At 37.8% G+C, this 19201-nt stretch overlaps 1 protein-coding gene across 6 annotated transcripts in view; it reads left to right on the top strand.

Annotated features, from left to right (window-relative positions):
• Eml5 (EMAP like 5) overlaps nucleotides 1-19201 on the top strand; it is a 115653-nt gene that overhangs the window by 23926 nt on the left and 72526 nt on the right. For all 6 annotated transcript variants that reach the window (XM_036205766.1, XM_036205764.1, XM_036205763.1 and 3 more), the window contains exons 5-10: nucleotides 5933-6118; nucleotides 8027-8162; nucleotides 9417-9618; nucleotides 11881-12018; nucleotides 16303-16559; nucleotides 18174-18386. In XM_036205766.1, the coding sequence (XP_036061659.1) occupies nucleotides 5933-6118; nucleotides 8027-8162; nucleotides 9417-9618; nucleotides 11881-12018; nucleotides 16303-16559; nucleotides 18174-18386 (1132 nt within the window). The remainder of the gene's footprint in view (nucleotides 1-5932; nucleotides 6119-8026; nucleotides 8163-9416; nucleotides 9619-11880; nucleotides 12019-16302; nucleotides 16560-18173; nucleotides 18387-19201) is intronic.

Below are 19201 nucleotides of genomic sequence, written 5' to 3'. Positions count from 1 at the left end.
GTTTATTTTTGGTTTTTCGAGACAGGGTTTCTCTGTAGCTTTGGAGCCTATCCTAGCTAGCTGTGTAGACCAGGCTGGCCTCGAGCTCACAGAGATCCACCTGCCTCTGCCTCCCGAGTGCTGGGATTACAGGCGTGCGCCCGGCATATCTTTGTCTTTTTTTTTTTTTTTTTTTGGTTTTTCGAGTTTTATCTAAGATGATTCTTCTTGATACAATACTTTATATATACATGTATATATACTAACTTATTAGACATATGTCTATACATAATATATGTTAAAAATGTCTAATAAGTAGTTGGCAAATTAATAATAAAGATATCTTACTGATGATTTATATTGTAAATAAAGCTAAGACTTTTAAAAATTTTATTTATTTATTCTTCTCTCGTGTATTATGTCCCATGCACAGTTTCCCCTCCCTCCCTCCTCCCAGTCCCTCCCCTACATCTGCTCTCCTCCAAATCCACTCCTCTTCCATTTCCCTTCAGGAAAGAGCAGGCCTCCCAGGGAGATCAACCAAACATGGCATCACAAATTACAATAAGGCTAGGCACATCCCTTCATACCAAGGCTGGATGGGGCAATCCAATTGGAGGAAAAGGGTCCTAAAAGCAGGCAACGGAGTCAGAAACAGCTCCCACTCCTGCTGTTAGGAGTCCCACAAGAACACCAAGCTACACAACTGTAACATATGTTACAGGCAGAGGGCCTAAGTCAGACCCGTACAGGCTTCCTGATTGTTGCTCTTATCTCTGTGAACCCCTATGGGCCCTGGTTAGTTAATTCTGTGGGCTGTGTTCTCTGGTGTCCTTGACCCCTCTGGCTCCTACAATCCTTCCTCTCCCTCTTCCTCAGCATTCCCTGAACTCTGCCTAATGTTTGGCTGTGGGTCTTTGCATGGACTCCCATCAGTTGCTGGATGACCATTATTCTAGGCTCCAGTCTACGAGTATAGCAGAATATCATTAATAATCATTTCATTGACCGTGTGTGTGTGTGTGTGTGTGTGTGTGTGTGTGTGTGTGTGAGTGAGTGTGTGTGCCAGTGCCAGTTTTGTTTTGGTTCTATCCTAGGTCTCTGGGCTATCCAGCCTCTGGTTCCTGGCCTTCCAGACAGTTTCAGGTGTGGGCGGAACCCCTTGTGGTATAGGTCTCAAGTTGAACTAGTCATTGGTTGGCCACTCCCACAAGTTCTGCACCACTTTTACCCCAGCACATCTTGCAGGCAGGACAGATTTTAGGTTGAAGGTTTTATGGCTGGATTGGTGTCCCAGTACCTCTACTGGAGGCCTTGCTTGATTATAGAAGATGGCTGATTTAGGCTCCATATCCCCCATTACTAGAAGTCTTCCCTAGGATCACTATCATAGATTCCAGAGAGTTTCCACTGCACTAAAATTTTACCTCACCCTGAAATGCTCCCCAATTCCAGTCATCTTTCCCAGTGCTCTCTCCCTTCATGCCTAACCCCCCCAACACCTGATCCCTTATGTTCCCATCCCCACCTGCCTCCAGTCAGCCTGCAAAATCTATTATACTTCCCCTTCCCAGGAAGATCAGTGTGCTCTGCCTCCCCCTACAACCCTCCTTGTTTCTTAGCCTTTCTGGGCCTGTGAACTGTAGCATGAGTATCCTTTACAGCTAATATCCATTTATTTATTTTTTTAAAGATTATTTATTTATTATGTATACAGTGTTCTGTCTGCATGTGTTCCTGCAGGCCAGAAGAGGGCACCAGATCTCATTACAGGTGGTTGTGAGCCACCATGTAGTTGCTGGGAATTGAACTCAGGACCTCTGGAAGAGCAGTCGGTGCTCTTAACCACTGAGCCATCTCTCCAGCCCGATAATATCCATTTATAAGTGAGCACATGCCATGTTTGTCTTTCTGGTCTGGGTTACCTTACTGAGGATGATTTTTTTCTAGTTCCATCCATTTGCCTGCAAATTTTATGATGTCATTGTTTTTAACAGATGAGTAATACTCCATTGTGTACCACATTTTCTTTAATCATTTTTCAAGTGTGAGACATCTAGGTTGTTTCTGGTTTCTGGTTATTATGAATAAAGTCAATATGAACATAGTTGAACAATTGTCCTTGTGGTATGATAGTGTATCCTTTGGGTAGATGCCCAAGAGTGGTATAACTGGGTCTTGACATAGATTGATTCCCAATTGTCTGAAAAAACCACCATATTGATTTTCAAAAGTGGCTGAACATGTTTGTACTCCCGCCAGCAATGGAGGAGTGCTCCCCTTACTTTATAACCTCTCCAGCAAGACCTGTCACTTGTGTTTTTGATCTTAGCCATTCTTACAGGTGTAAGATAGAATCTCAGAGTTGTTTTTGATTTGCATTTCTCTGATGGCTAAAGATGTTGAACATTTCCTTAAGTATTTCTTGGCCATGTTGAGAATTTTCTGTTTAGATCTGTACCCCATTTTTAATTGGATTTTTTAGTTTGTTTATGTCTAGTTTCTTGAGTTCCTAAATATTTTGGATATTAGCCCTCTGTCAGATGTGGAGGTGGTGAAATTTTTTTCCCATTTTGTAGGATGCCATTTTGTCCTATTGATGGTCCTTTGCCTTACAGAAGTTTTTCAGTTTCATGAGATCCCATTTATTAATTGTTGATCTTAGTGCCTACACTATTGGTGTACTATTCAAGAAGTCATCTCCTGTGCCAATGTGTTCAAGGCTATTTCCCCTATTCTCTTTTGTCAAGTTCAGTGTATCTTTTTTTATATGTTGAGGTCTTTGATCCATTTGGACTCAAGTTTTGTACAGGGTGATAGATATGGATCTATTTGCATTCTTCTACATGTTGACATCTAGTTAGAACAGCACCATTTGTTGAAGATGCTTTCTTTTTTTCCTTTGTATATTTATGGCTTCTTTGTAAGAAAAAAAAAGTTCATAAGTATGTGGATTTATATCTGAGTCTTCTATTCAATTCCATTGATCAGCCTGTCTGTTTTTATGCCAATACCATGTGGTTTTTATTACTATATAACTCTGTAGTAAAGCTTGAAATCAGGGATAATGACACCTTTGGAAGTTCTTTTGTCATACAGGATTGTTTTAGTTATATTGTTTGTTTGTTTGTTTTCTATATGAAGTTGAATATTGTTCATTTCAGGTCTGCAAAGAATTGTGCTGGAATTTTGATGGGGATTGGGTTCAATCTGTAGACTGCTCTTGGTAGAATGACTGCTTTTACTATGCTAATCCTACTGATCCATGAGCATGGTTAATCTTTCCATCATAGTGCCCCAGATTTCCTGGATGTTTTGTGTCAGTGATTTTTTAGATTTAGCATTTTCTTTGACCAATGTATTTATTTCTTCTATCATATCTTCAGTGCCTGAGGTTCTATCTTCCATTTCTTGTATTGTGTTGGTGTTGAGTCTGTGCTTACCTAGATTTTCCATTTTCAGAATTCTCTAGAGCTAAAACTTTTTATTTTCAGTTTTTTTCTAGAGCTAATCTTCTGAGACCAAACTATTTTATGAATTACATTTCTTTTCCTTTGGTAGTGACAGTGCGTAGTAAGGTGGTATTTGTGTGCCAGCAGTACATGTGAGGAAACTAAGTTTCAAAGATGACCTAAAATTGCACTGCCAAGTACAGTAGTCACTAGGACATGCAGGAATTTAAACTCAAATGAAATTAAATTTAAAACCCATTTCTTCAGTCATTAGCCACACTTCAAATACTCAAGAACCACGTGTTTCTGGAGTTTACTGTATTAGAAATCATATATGTGTGTGTGTGTGTGTGTGTGTGTGTGTGTGTGTGTATTACAATATCTATTTATCCATATATTCACATATATGTGTGGAGAAGGGAGAGAGAAATATCCATTTCCACTAAGATTCTATTTGACAGTACTGATCTGGATCCTAGGACAGAAGGGCTAGCTCCTGCTGAGTCTCAAAAGCGCTTGGAAGCCTAGACTTTATTCCTCAAAGACTGTATTTCATTTCATCTCAGTGGGTGTTCAGGAATTGTAAATCTCCCCAGGTGATTCTAATTTGAAGCCAAAATTGAGAATCACTGAGCCGGAAGAAAATAATAGCATCATATTGGGCCTGGGTAAAAGAGCAAGACCAACTATTCTTGTGAATATAAATTATGGATGGTGCTTTTAGGTTTAGAAGTTATAAAATTTCATACATTAAAGTACTCATTAGTTATGTGACTGGATAAGTATCATGAGTTTAGTTCTGTGAGGCTTGAGACTTTAAAATTTAAGGATATAATATTAAAACTATATTAAGTGGTAATTTACTTTTTTTTTTCTGAGACAGGGTTTCTTTGTGTAGCTTTGTGCCTTTCCTGGAACTCACTTTGTAGCCCAGGCTGGCCTTGAACTCACAGAGATCTGACTGCCTCTGCCTCCCAAGTGCTGGGATTAAAGGTGTGTGCCACCACTGCCTGGTTACTACTTTTTATAAAATAATATTCTAGACCCAATTTCTTTATTTAGAACTATTTTATGTGTAGATCCCTGCCCTACCACATTCATATAGTTTTCTGTATGCAAACAATGAACATTTATTGAACACTATATAATAAAACAATAAAGCTGGCTGTGATGACTCATACTTGAATCTGTCTTCTCCCAAGGATGAACTGGTTGTTTCTAATGGGTATCTTATTTTTAAGTTTTACAAACAAAGTTATCACTCAGCTTGAGACTATCCATGAAAACAACATATATTCTTTCCTTTTCTCCTCTCCTCCACCTTAACCACCAGATTCGACATAAGATTTTCTCTATCTTTCTGGCACTGGAGATTGAAGCCAGGGCCTTATACATACTAAGCAAATTACTTCCTACTGAGCTGTATTCTCAGCTTTTGTCTTTGTTTTAATTCCTAACTCACTCCCAACTTTTTAACCCAAATTGCATGTAGATTAAAAAAAAAAAAAACAAAAAAAAAAACAGCTTCACTGAAATATGATTCTTTTTATTAATTCTTTGAGAATTTCATATAGATATACCACAGTGTATCTGGATCATGTTCACTCTCGCTCCTCTCCCTAACTTCTCCCAGATTTATTCCCCATCACTCCAACTCCTCTCACTTAGACAGTGGTTGGTTAACTCCATAACATCCATGACACTATTGCACTCAAGGCCTGACCAAGGTGTGCTGGTTATTATTATAATCATGGAGTTCACAGCAGGGTAAGATTGTTAGGTGGCTTTTTCCTCCCAGCCGGTTGTGTAACACTTTCTGATGCTATAAAAGGTAGCAAGCAGGGAAGAACCTTTCTGGTTAGTACTAACCTGATTTCTCTGGGATCTGTGTCCAAAGTGTGTGTTATCTTCAGCAATAGGGTCTTACCATCAAGTTCTAATGGGCAACCAGAAGTGGCAGAAGTATCCTATATTGTTTTGGAGTATCTAGGACACATTACACTAACAGCTTGAGAACAATTATTTGTGGCACTGGTCTTTTTATTTGGCATCCTGTGCCATCTAGGAGGAGCATTATCCCCTTTGTAGGATAAGTCCAGTGTAATTCTTTTAACACACACACACACACACACACACTTAGAAGACTCATAAAATAGTAGGTTTCCATATGGCTTTTTACCTCCTTCAAATTAGTTAACCCTCCCCCCTCCATTCCTTTGCCCTCCAATCCCATCCCTCTCCCCACTTAAATAAGCTTTTAAGGAAATGTTAGATCAGATGCCTGATTCTTACAGATAGATTGAAACTAGTGACTAATCTGTTCTAACAGCTTGTGAAAGCATTAGCATGAGGATGTGAACATTGAATGTTATTTTATCATAAGGCAGCTACTTTAGGTAATTTCTAGTCTGCTGCCATAGTGTAGCACCGAATTATTGAAACTTTTTTACTTGGTTTTATAAGCATTATTTGGTAATATATTTATACTGTATACATTTTAGTTCTGGAGTTTGTGTGGAAATGCTCTGACCCCCAAACGAGGAGTTTTTGGTAAAACAGGTGATCTGCAGACAATATTGTGCCTAGCCTGTGCTCGGGATGAATTAACATATTCTGGTGCACTCAATGGGGATATATATGTTTGGAAAGGAATCAATCTTATACGAACAATACAAGGAGCCCATACTGTAAGTATATTTTAATATTTTAAAGACTTTTGCATGTTTACCACTTAACTTTCTTAGAAGAAGCTATGTAATATAGCCTGTTACTAGTTAGTTCAGTTTCTTGAAAAATGCTATTTTAACTGTTTGTTTTTAAGACTTCAATTAAGAACCATGTAATTAGACTCATACATATTTATTAACTTAGTATAATTATCATCTTGCTAAAACCATAGTTGTAGCAGTGTCAAAATAGTGGTGAGTAGAGTTTGTTGACTTTAACCATAGAGTTTTCTAGATTAGCATTAGTAAAATAAAGCCAGTGTAGTTAGGGCCAACTTAACCAGTAGACAATTTGGGAACATGTAAGAAAAAACAAAACAAAACAAAACCATAGTCTCATTAAGCCAGGGAAGAAGGGATTTAATATTTTCAATTGATTAAATTATTATTTATTTACTTTGTGCATGTGGGTGTTTTGCTTGTAGAATATCTGTGCACCATGTGTGTGCTTGGTACCTTTGGAGGCTAGAAGAAGGCATAGGATCCCCTGACACAAGAGTTGTGAGTGTTCATGTGGCTACTAGGAATTGAACCTAGGTCCTCTGGAAGATCAGCCAAACATCTTAACCACTGAGCCATCTTTCTAGTCATTGGGATTTTTTTTTTTTTTTAAATTTGTGAGATTGTCATATAATTAAGTCAGAAAACTGTATTGTTAAAACTTTTGTGTGGCTTTAAATTCAAACTATTCATCAGTTGAATCATCTCTCCTCAAACAGTGAAGGATGTTAGTTAGCTTGGAGAGGTTATCAACTGAAAAGTACTGATGTGCTAAAGAACCAAATGACTTGCTGTAAGCAAAGTGTTTGGAAACAAAAATATCAGGTTTTTTCCACAAAAGGTGTGGTAATTCATATTATAATCTCTAGTATGAAAACACTAGTTTTTTCCCCCCTTAATATTTTTCAGTATAGAATATGAAGTGTAAATTTTTGCTTATCTTCTGGAAGGAAATTGTTAACTTCTTTGAATTGTCACTTTTTATTAATCACCCTTTTTATCTTTCCCTCTTGTTTGGTTGGTTGTATTAAGATTTTTTTGTTCATTTCTATATTAGAGACATGTAGTATTTGCAATGTATACATTGCAGCTAAGGGCCAGGAATGTAGCTCAGGGATAGAATATTCATCCAGCATTGTAGAATCCTGGGTCCGTTCCAGGACTGCATACACACTCACAGAAAAGGGAAAGTTTCTTCCTTTATGATTTACAGTTTTCTTTATCATTTATGAAAAGGTCTATACCTCAGTCACATGAGTATTACGATATTTTTACACTTATTTATTACATTTAGAGTTTTGTCTTCTAGAATTCATTTTATATACAGTATAATATTTAACTTTTTGTGTGTTATGTACATATCACTAAATAGTACCTCAGTTACATATTGACTTTCTTTTTTTTTTAAAAAAAAGATTTATTTATTTATTATGTACACAGAAGAAGGTGCTCATTACAGATTTTGTAAGCCACCATGTGGGTGCTGGGAATTGAACTCAGGACCTCTGGGAGAACAGTCAGTGCTCTTAACCTCTGAGCCATCTCGCCAGCCCCACATATTGACCTTCTAATGATGTGTTATATTTTTGGTGTGTTTTGGTATGTTTGTTTATTTATGTTTTAGAAGAAAATATTGCTGAGTGGCTTTTTACCTTTATTTAGTAGACTTTCCCCAGCCCCGAAACAGCGTTTCTCTGTGTAGCCCTGCCTGTCCTGGAACTTGCTCTGTAGACCAGGCTGGGCTTGAACTAGAGATTCACCTGCTTCTGCCCTCCAAGTGCTGGATTAATGGTGTGTGCCACCACTGCCAGGCCTAGTAGATGTTGTTAAGAAGTTTATGTTGCTAAGTTGTTTTCTACCTTCACCTAGGCGGGAATTTTTAGTATGAATGCTTGTGAAGAAGGCTTTGCTACTGGTGGCAGGGATGGCTGTATTCGTCTTTGGGATTTAACTTTTAAACCAATTACTGTGATTGACCTCAGGGAAACAGACCAGGGATACAAAGGTAACAATAAAATGCATGTTTTATGCTAAGCATATTGTGAATGAACCAATGGTTGTCTTCTAGTACACACACATTTTTTTTATACATTCCACCTGGAGGACTTTTGTTGATAGTTGTGCTTACCATGACAAAGGTTCTTTTGTGTGTCTAATGCCTGTTGTAATGAGACCAACAGATATCTGATAGACATTTACTTTTTTAACTGTGGATTTTGAAAATATTTTACTACTACAATGCTAAATAGAACTATTTGCCAAATAATTGCACAACTAAAATATATTGGGAATTGGTAAACTTCTGTTAATAATGACTGAAGTCAATTTTCTTTATTCAGAATTTACTTTTTCAGTAATTAGGGGACTTAAAAAAGACATAGAATAGATTCTCAGTGCAACATATTAGTAACATATTAGTCACTAATATGTCACTGAATTATAAGAGTAAGATTGGAAGTAACACAATTAGATCATATTTACTTAAAATATTATTTAAATATTGTGTCACTGGAGAGACGTATAACTCTGATCTAATTGTTTAGCCTCATCTGTAAATTAAGGCCACTATAAATATCTCCTAGTATTAGATGAATTAATACATGTTAATTATTGAGAATGTTCAGTACATAGTAAGCTTTTAGATCTTAGTAGCCATTACTCTATTTTCATTAGTTTTGATGAGCATAATTCTGAAACTTACAAAATAATGTCATTCCTTTTTATTTTATTCTCAAGAGGATATTATGGGATATATAGTATGTTTATATTGGCAGTGTTATGTAGATAAAAAAAAAATGGGAATATTTTTTTCATAAGGGCCCAGCAGGAACTGTGGAAAATGCAGAAAAAGTGAAAGTGAATATTGTCTTTCCTTCAATCTGTTGATTTAAGAAATGAAATGCAGTGGACAGAAAACTCATAATGCACTTCTCTAAAGGCAGGTCCTGAGTGCTTGCCCATTGTAAGTGCTTGTGAGAGCTCAATTACAAACACAGTCTGACTCTTGGAATTGTGGGGCAAAGGAGAGGAAAAAGTGTACCAAAAGGATGGGTAGAAATTAGGTATACGAGAAAAGAAATCTATTGTTTCATATGGAAATACAAACAATTGAAGACAAAGGGCGTGTATACCCAGACTCTCGTACTCTCTCTTACAACCAAGATATAAAAGATATGAAAATTAATTTTCAATTAAGACTGCATTTTACTACTGTAGCATTGACATTTACAATATTGGTATTCAATGTGCTTCTTACCAGGTTTATCTGTGAGGAGTGTTTGTTGGCGAGGTGACCACATTTTAGTGGGAACACAGGACAGTGAAATTTTTGAAATTGTTGTTCATGAAAGAAATAAACCTTTCCTAATTATGCAAGGGCATTGTGAAGGTGAACTCTGGGCACTTGCTGTTCATCCTACTAAACCTTTAGCTGTGACTGGAAGTGATGATCGTTCAGTCAGGTAAGTAAGTCATTCCCTAGGTAAGGTACTAGAAAATTTCAAATCAGACTATAAGAACTAGTATCTGTCAACTAAAACCGTGTTTGTGACATACACCTTAAATGTATTGTGCATGCCTCTGACCTGCCATGGGGCTCATACACACAAATAAAAGGTGTACAATTTGTTCTAAAGTCTACCTCTGTAGTGGTGTGTGAACGAATCAGTCTGCATTCCTATAAAACTTTATTTATAGACATGAAATCTGAACTTTATCTTCTTGTGTTTCAAAATTTTACTCTTTTATGATTTTCAACAATTAAAATTTACAAAATTCATCCTAGTTCTCAGTCTCTAAAATCAAGCAGCCACCTGATTTGTCCCAGAGGATGTGTTTACTGACACTTGTAGTACAGAACAAAAAATCTTCAGCAAACATGGCACTTAATGTTGCAGCATTGAAACTCTGTGGTCAGGAAAGACAGTGATTCATCAGTGCACAGTGGCCAATAGAGATGAGTGGGGCAAGGGGCATGAGAGTGACAGAGGGGAGGGATCAAGGAGAGTGATTAGAAAGAAACAACATTCATTCACAGGCAATCTGACTGTGCACGTAGAGGAATCCAAAGGAAATGCAAATGAACTCATGGGATTAAAAGGGAATTAGTGGAGCTGCAAAGATAGCCCAGTGGTTCAGAGTGCCTGCTGTGGGGGTGGGGATTTAGCTCAGTGGTAGAGCGCTTGCCTAGCAAGCTCAAGGCCCTGGGTTTGGTCCTCAGCTCTGGGGGGGAAAAAAAAAAAGAGTGCCTGCTGCTCCTTCAGTGGTCCAAGAGTTGGTTCCCAGCAGCCACATTGGACAGCTCATAACCACCTCTGTCTGGAGCTGTCTTTTGGCTTCCTTGTATTCACCTGTGTGAATATGCTCAAACACTTATATAAATAAAAATAAATTTAAAGGAATTAGCAAATACCTTGGATATAAAAGAATATTAAAACTAGTACACAAGAATTACTTTCTATAAAACCGCAACAAGTTTTTTAAAAAGATATGCCTATGAAAGCATTGTAAAAATATTTCTCTTCGCTGATCTTTTTTCTAACCTCTTGGAGTAGATGCTTATTCATTAAATTATAGCTTTTTTATTATAACATATGTAGCTAAAGGTTCTAAGTATCCCCCTACATATTTCAGCTATAATCCCTGGGTTTCATCACACTGTGAACATGGTGACAATTAATTATTCTATTATTTTGTTTTTTATTTATAAATGTGTGTATGTATGTGTACTGAGTGCCCATGGAGGCAAGAAGGTGTTGGATCCCTTGGAGCTGGAGTTACAGGTGTTTCGAGCTACCTGTTTGGGTGCTAGAACCTTAACTCAGGTCCTTTGAAAGAGCAATACACTCTTCTAACTGCTTATTAGGTCTCAAGTCTACAAGGTTTGATGTGAAGTCTAGCTATCTTAATTTTTTTTTTTTTTTTTTTTTTTTTTTTTTTTTTAGCTGAGGACCGAACCCAGGGCCTTGCGCTTGCTAGGCAAGCGCTCTACCACTGAGCTAAATCCCCAACCCCTAGTTATCTTAATTTTTAATATTGTACTCTGGAATGATATTATAGTCTGAATTTGAATATTTTAAGTACTCCATCTAAAAGACTACATATGTCCTTATTCATTCATTTATTTTTGAGGCAGAGTCTCACTATGTAGCCATGGTTGACCTGGAACTTTCTCTGTAAACCATGCTGGCCTCCAACTCATAGAAATCTGCCTGCCTCTGCCTCACCAGTGCTGGGATTAAAGGCATATAATACCATGGACAGTCTTACATATATAATTTAAGGAAATAGATAGCTCTCTTTTGATTAGGGTGGCGATTACTAATTAATCTAAGATTAACAATTGAATCATAGTGATGTCAGTATGCTTTTTATTTTTTAAAAAGTTTATCGCCTCTGTATGTGAAAGAGTGAGTGTGGGCTCATAAATCGCTTGGGATATAAGGAGGTCAGGACAGCTTTTGGAAGCTGGTTCCTTCCTTCTATTATGGGTTCTGAGGATTGTGCTACAAGCACTTTTACCTTTGGAGCCATCTCACCATCCCTGCTATGTTGTTTTAAAAACAAAAAATTCTGATATTTTCTTTTAGTCATGAATAACATTGCTATTTTCACAGAGACAAATGTCTTACTTTAAACCAGATCATTTTAACTTTAATATTATTATATAGATTATCATTTTACATATACATTAATGATTTTTATTTTTGAATTAAATTGTACAGGATTTGGAGCCTTGTAGATCATGCTTTAATAGCAAGATGTAATATGGAAGAACCAATTCGATGTGCTGCTGTCAATGTAGATGGAATCCATCTTGCCCTTGGGATGAAGGATGGGTCCTTTACTGTCCTTAGAGTGAGGTATGCTATTAGAGTAGAAGCAGAAACAGTAATTTATCATTTGTTAGAATGTAAAATACTCATTGCTCTGACCCACTTAGCCCTTTCCTCCCTCTTCCCTTTTCTTTTATATGTGTGCCAAATATTAGTTTCATTAAGTAAATATACTTATAAAAATATCTTTGCCAGAAAACTAAACTCAAGAATTTTTATCTGGGGGCATTAAGAATGCTTAGCAAATGTGTTGGAGAGATGGTCAGTGGTTAAGAGAGCTTCTGTTCTTATGGAGGAACTGGGTTGGGTTCCCAGAACCTACTTGGTGGCTCACAACTACTTGTAACTCCACTTGTAGGGGAATCTGACTCAGTCTTCTGGCTTCTGCAACACATGTAGTACATACACATAACCTCAAGCAGGCACATGGACATATATATAAAGAAAAATCTTCTTTTTCAAAAAAGAATGCTTAGTACAGTGGTGGCTGAAGCACTGAACTATCAATTTGGGCCCTGACTTGCTATTGGTAGTATTATTTCAGTTATGATCCTTGGTTGTTAAATGTCCTCAAGGCTTTGAGGAATGATGGAGTAGGATTTTGTTTGCTTGTTTGTATCTTTATGCTTTGGAAAAATGCCTGTATCCTTTCATTTGTATAAATAGAAATGCTTAAGGAATTTATCAAAAATCTGGGCATAGTGGCATATGCCTTTAATCCCAGCACTCAGGAAGCAGAGGCAGGTGAATTGCTGTGAGTTCAAAGACCTGCGAGTTCCAGGCCAGCTAAGGCTACATAGTGAGACCCTGTCTCAAAGAAATAAAAAAGAATTGATTAAAGCTGTTGATAATTTATGTTGAATTCTAGGTAGATACATTGAGTTTCTATCCTGTGTAGTCATTAAAAGCAATGCTGTAGAGCCACATTCAGAAAACAATAATCCTCCAGCTCAGTAATCCTCTACCCAGAAATTTGTAACTCTTTTTTTTGCTTTGCCTCTCATGTTTAAGAGTCACTTCCACAGAAGCTGTCGAGGTAACTTTCTTCTTTCCAGCACCACTGTTCTACTCTTGTGTAGGCTTTGTCATCTGCTGTTCGAATCTTAGATGGTCTTTTAATAAAAACCCACAGCCAGTTATCAGGATGAAAGCTGAAAGATCAGAGAAACAGAGCAGCCAGCCACTTGTTCTTATCTCTACGAAATCCTCAGCCTAAAGAGAGAGAGTTCCTGTTTCCTCACACCTTATATACCTTTCTCTGCCCAGACATCACTTCCTGGGATTAAAGGCATGTGTGCTTCCCAGTACTGGGATTAAAGGTATGTGCCACCACTGCCTGGCTCTGTTTCCAGTGTGGTCATGAGCTCACAGAGATCAAGATGGATCTCTGCCTCCCAGTGACAGGATTAAGGATGTGTGCCACCACTGTCTGGCCTCTATGTCTAATCTAGTGGCTGGCTCTGTCCTCTGATCATCAAAACAAGCTTTATTAGGGTACACAGTATATCATCACAGTCATCTCCTCCCAGGAGCGGTGGCATAGGCAGCCCTCTTAACTGCCCTCCTTACCATCTCAGAACCATCTCCATGCCACGATAGAGATTCCTTCTTTATGAATTAAGTCTGTGCTCTGACCATTTCACACGCATATACAATGCATTCTGGTTACTCCCATTCCTTGCCCTGTTTCAGCTCTCTACCCTGTCTCATTTTTTTTTTTTTTTTTGCTTTGTTTTCTGATCATTGAGAGTAACCAGGGCCCTCTGTGTGACCATGGGTTTGGAACTCTGCTGGAACCTGATGGGGCCATTAGTGGCTACATAACTGAAGACCCCTCCTGCTCTCCCAGCATTCATGTCTATAGCCAGTAGTTCAGCAGGGTAGACAGGGTCCTATGTGTCCTCTCCTCTATCTGTAAGTAACTAGGCAAGGCCACTGACACATTTCTCCTCCAGCAACCTGCATAGCACTCCCGGCACTGAGGAAGCTACATCAGGGAAGAAGTTTCCAGCTCACTTCCTGCTTCATTTTAAAGATTTCTTTTAAGTCACACTTGTTTGCATTAATCCCCTCTCCAAAGGCTTTCGGCTCCTTAGGCTGAGGTTTGTAATCCTTGACATGTGTGCAGGGCTCATCTCTGTGATCTGCTTTTCTGTACTTCACTCTGTTTTTTCCTTTTTCCACCTATACAAAACTTCTTCACAACTGGGCCTGATGGTACAGTCTTGTAACCTTAGCTGTTCAGGAGGCTGAGGCAGAGGATTGTGAGTTGAAAGCCTGCTTGGACTTGAGTGAGTCCAAGGCCAGCCTGCTTAACTTTGTGACTCTAAATAAATGAATATGCTGTGGTTAAATAGTAGAGTGCTTGCCCAGCATGTATAAGGCTCTGGATTTGATTCCCAGCATGGAAAATAAAAGTAGTTTTTTTACAGTGGAATGTGCTGTAATTTTTCTCTTAAAATTGTTTTTATTTAATGTCATATTTGCTTTCAATCGCTGTAGATGTCCAGTGGCATTAAATACATCCACATTATTGTGTCACCACTATCATCTCTAAAACTTTTGGTCTTTCTGTGTGGATTCAGCTTGACATACTGCAGCCATCTTGAGTTAGAACTGCCATATTGATCCAGGTTAACTTTAATCAGTATTTCCTACATAGTTTCCCCAGCATGCCACAACAGACAAAGCCTATGGAGTTATGTAGAGCTTTCAACCAGACCCTGGCACCAGGAAAGTACCTGACTCCTTGACATTGGCAAGATAAGCTTGCTTGCATGATGTCATTTTTGTCCCTCTTTCTTACCCAGGTCATGGGGATGAACTTGGGCTTGCTGATGAACACTTGTGTCCATAGTTCCCATAATTTCACTCTGCGAACCTGAATTTGTCTGCTCTCTTTCTTTGGTTTCACTGTATCTTATTAGTTTATCTTTAGCTTCATTATTTTCTGCTCTTCTCACTGGTTTCTGTATCCACATCATACTGTGCACCATTCTTCAAGTAGGCCACACACTGCATCTTTTCATGCCTCTGTTTGTGGTGTATCCTGTTCCTGAAGAACCATCTCTCCTCTTTTAGACTTAGCCAGCGCCTCACATCTTATGTTCAAGTCACACTTACCCTGCAGTGGCTCCCTCCTGCCTTCAGTCTAGTTCAGTGCTCCTCTCAGGATTTCTTCATCTCACATATTCTTCTTGCGTATTGTCATAGGGTCCATCTCTCATGCAAGGTCAGTTCAATTTTGAAGCCCTTGTACTAAAGCAACATATTAAAAGAATTCCAATGTCTGTTCTAAACACTATTTAGAAACCTTAAGAACCAAGAAACAAGCTTCTGCTTCTGAAATCGCCAACCTGGAGCATTTCAAATAACTGATACAGAATTTGTGTGGAGAGATGGCTGCCTCCAAGAAGCAGTGATCCTTCCTCCCTCTTGCCCATCTTCCCCGGGTCTCTGTCCTCCCAACTCCTTCCAGTTCTAGGAGTTTGAAAACTCATTTGTATTAAACTTTAGTTCATCCATTTTTATGGTCGTTACCAATACCTATGCTATTTTGGAAATTAATTTTAAGCTGAATTGTGGTCTCTTTTTAAACAATAAACTAAGCTGAACGTGGTGGTGTATGCCTATATTTCAAGTGCTTGGGAGACTGAAGCAGAAGGATTGGAGTTTGAGGCCTGCCTGGACTACATAATGAGACTCTGAAGAAAAGGGAACATTTGAAATAAAATTCACTAGTGGGGAAAAGTGAGTCAAAACAGCCACAGTAGTTATATAAAGATAAATATTCAAATATATTGTTCAAGTGGTACATTCTTTCATGCTTTCCTTATTTTCCAAATGTCAGTTTATACATTTGATGCATTACAAAAATGTGTTTGAAAATTATGATGTTTAAGAAATTTTATAAATTCAGTATTTACAAAGAACTGTTATCATAAAAAAAACTGGCTAATTGTTTTATTATCTAAATCCACAAGTTTAGTAGGGAGCTGTAGGATACTTAAAAATAAGGTTGTTTATGCACTGAAATTTAGCATTTTTTTTCTCTTCTACTTTTCTTTTTTCAGTGCTGGGGTTCAAGTCCAGGACTTCATGCTGGGCAAGTGCTCTATCACCACATACTACATCGTCCCATTTTTTTTCTATTTATTTCTGATCAGCAAAATAATTATTCCCACGCAGATACTACTTGCCTTACTTACATGTATGTCACAGTTTGTAAATACCTGATGGAACCTCAGTATTTGGGGACATTTTCCAATTCTCTTGTGACTTTTGCTCATATAGTCTTTTTCTTTTCCACAGAGATATGACTGAAGTTGTACACATTAAAGACAGGAAAGAGGCCATCCACGAGCTAAAATATTCACCAGATGGCACTTACCTTGCTGTTGGCTGCAATGACGGCTCAGTTGACATCTATGGAGTTGCTCAGCGTTACAAAAAAGTTGGTGAATGTGTTGGTTCACTTAGCTTCATCACTCATCTGGACTGGTCTTCAGATAGTAAATATTTACAGACAAACGATGGCAGTGGAAGACGACGTCTGTATAGGATGCCAGGTAAACTGTTCGAGCACGTTACATGTAGTTCTTAGAATTTCATGTCTGTGGTATTTAAAAGCTCATTAAGAGTAGATGGTCAATTATATTTGACCATAGGCGGAGTAATCAGAGCTATTTCAAGCATTGTAGTTTTTTCCTACAAAACAAAATGTCTTTAGAATTCTTCCCCACCAGAATATTGAGTTGTAAGTGACATCAAAAGTCTATACATTTAAAAATATGCAATGTGATTTTTTTTTTAAAAAAATTGAGATAAGGTCTCATTATATTTCCTTGTTATCCTGGAACTGGCTATGTAAACCATGCTGGTTTCAAATTCTGAGACCTGCCTGCATTGTAAATGATTTTTATAATCACACTAATTATCTTGTCTACCACCTAATATAGTTACTGTAATTTCTGTGTGTAGTAGAGACATTCAAGATTGTTGTTAGCAGATTTCAAGCATTCCGTGCAGTAACACCATGTGAATAATAACAGTTACTGAGCTGTACATTCAGAAAGGACACTCAGAACTCATTCTGCACACCTGGAACTTAGTACCCTGGAGAACATGTTCCCATCACAGCACTTCTTTGAGCTCTCAGACACCAGCACTGTAAACCAAAATTCCACACCTCTCTTTAATGTGGTGCTTTGTGAATTAATCACTCTTATAAGAACTTACTTAATAAGACTGGTTTCATAATACAATCTCTGCATCTCCCCCAAGCTTTTCATTGATGATTTAGAATGACGATTTACTGAGTCCAAAAGTCCTCTTACTTAGCACAAATGTATCCCCTCCATCTATCATTCCTCTTTGGTCTTTTCCAGTCTCCCTCCCAATTATCTATCTTGGGTTTCTTTCTGATCCCTGAGTTGTAACTTTGTTGTAGCTTTTGCCCTTTCTTCCTTTCCTTCCTTCCTTGCTTCCCTCCCTTCTTCCCTCCCCCCATCTGTTCCACCTCTCTTTCTTTCCCTCCCTCCCTCCCTTGCTTCCTTCTTTCTTTCCTTCCTCCCTTCTTCCCTCCCTCCCTCCTGTTTGTTTAAGTCTTTTTTGAACATACTACAGAAGATGTTTAGTAAAAGGACCAGTGCCTATGCCATCAATAGAGCCCTTACATTCCTTCTCAGCTTCCACTTTCTTCTACTCTGCTGGAGCAGCTGCTGTACCGTGAAGAGTCGGTTCAGTGTTGTCCTGAAGATGAGGAAAGAGTACATATGGGAGAGCTCAGAGACCACTAGTTGTCAGAAGGGAGAGCATCGCTCACCCCAGTGTAGACTTAGCGTCCTCAAAATCAAGCTCTTTGACAACCCCCAAAGAAAGGCATCTTTTGCTTTTCTTATACCTTACCCAGTTGTCACTAATCTATATCATGGATTTCAATAAGATTTGGTTGTTTTCCATATGAAAGAGCCTGCTGAATTGATAATTACATTCAAACTCTCTAAATCAGAATGATGTTAGTAGCATTAAATTTTTGTTGTTGTTGTTGTTTCTTCTAATTCACACTTACCTGTCTGTTCATAATATTCTTCTCTAACTTTGGTGTAAGGTATAAAAATTTACATTTGCATGAAAAGAATCAAATGAAGTAATTTCTTAAGCGAAGACTCTTTTATTTCTAGGAGGAAAGGAAGTGACAAGTAAAGAAGAAATAAAAGCTGTTCACTGGGCTTCCTGGACGTGTGTTTCAGGCCTTGAAGTCAATGGAATTTGGCCCAAGTATTCTGATACCAATGATATAAATTCAGTAGATGGAAATTGTGTTGGCCAGGTTTTAGTTACAGCTGATGACTATGGAGTTGTAAAACTATTCCGATATCCATGTTTAAGAAAAGGTATCTTTCTTTTTAATATTTTAACACTCTCAAAAAAGATGTTATGTTCGTACATAGTAGAGATAAATGATAGGAGTTAATATTTTATAGTGTATATTAATTGGTGAAGACTTTGTCAATTCAAAAATTGTCCTGTTACATTTCTTTTTTGGTCATGAAATTTTTACCAAAAATTGTTCTTGAATTCATTATAATATATGCAGTAATGGTTTTTCACCTGACTTGTTAATAGTTAGTTTCTACATATATTAAAGTTCAACTCCATATCAGTGATTATGAAACTGAAATAGCTTGATCCAAGTATATAGTGAACATGTTTGACTTAAAGACTGGGTTTTCCCAGAAGCCCAAGTTGTATTGATATTTGGTATTGATGTTGTGCATGTGTACTGATGATGAATTCAAGCCCCTGTTTCTAATCTTCTACCATAGGACATGTGAGGCACCAGGCATTATTAATGCTTTTAAAAAAAAAAGATTCATCTATATTTTTGCTTGTATCTTTTTGTTTTGTTTTGTTTTTGTTTTTTCGAGACAGGGTTTCTCTGTGTAGCTTTGAAACCTGTCCTGGAACTCACTCTGTAGACCAAGCTGGCTTCAAACTCACAGAGACTGGAACTCAATCTGTAGAACAGGCTGGCCTTGAACTCAGGGATCCATCTGCCTCTGCCTCCCAAGTGCTGGGATTAAAGGCATGCGCCACCATGCTCAGCTTGCTTGTACCTTTTAATTGTTTTTCATTACCATGAAATAATCATGTTGTAAATGCACATTATAGTTTATGCATTGATTTTCCCCTTTGTTGACATTTGAGT

The sequence above is a fragment of the Onychomys torridus genome, chromosome 14 (genome assembly GCF_903995425.1).
Source record: "Onychomys torridus chromosome 14, mOncTor1.1, whole genome shotgun sequence".
NCBI classification, from domain to species: domain Eukaryota; kingdom Metazoa; phylum Chordata; class Mammalia; order Rodentia; family Cricetidae; genus Onychomys; species Onychomys torridus.
The sequence above is the reverse complement of the archived record's forward strand: the minus strand, read 5'-3'. Positions and strand labels throughout refer to the sequence as shown.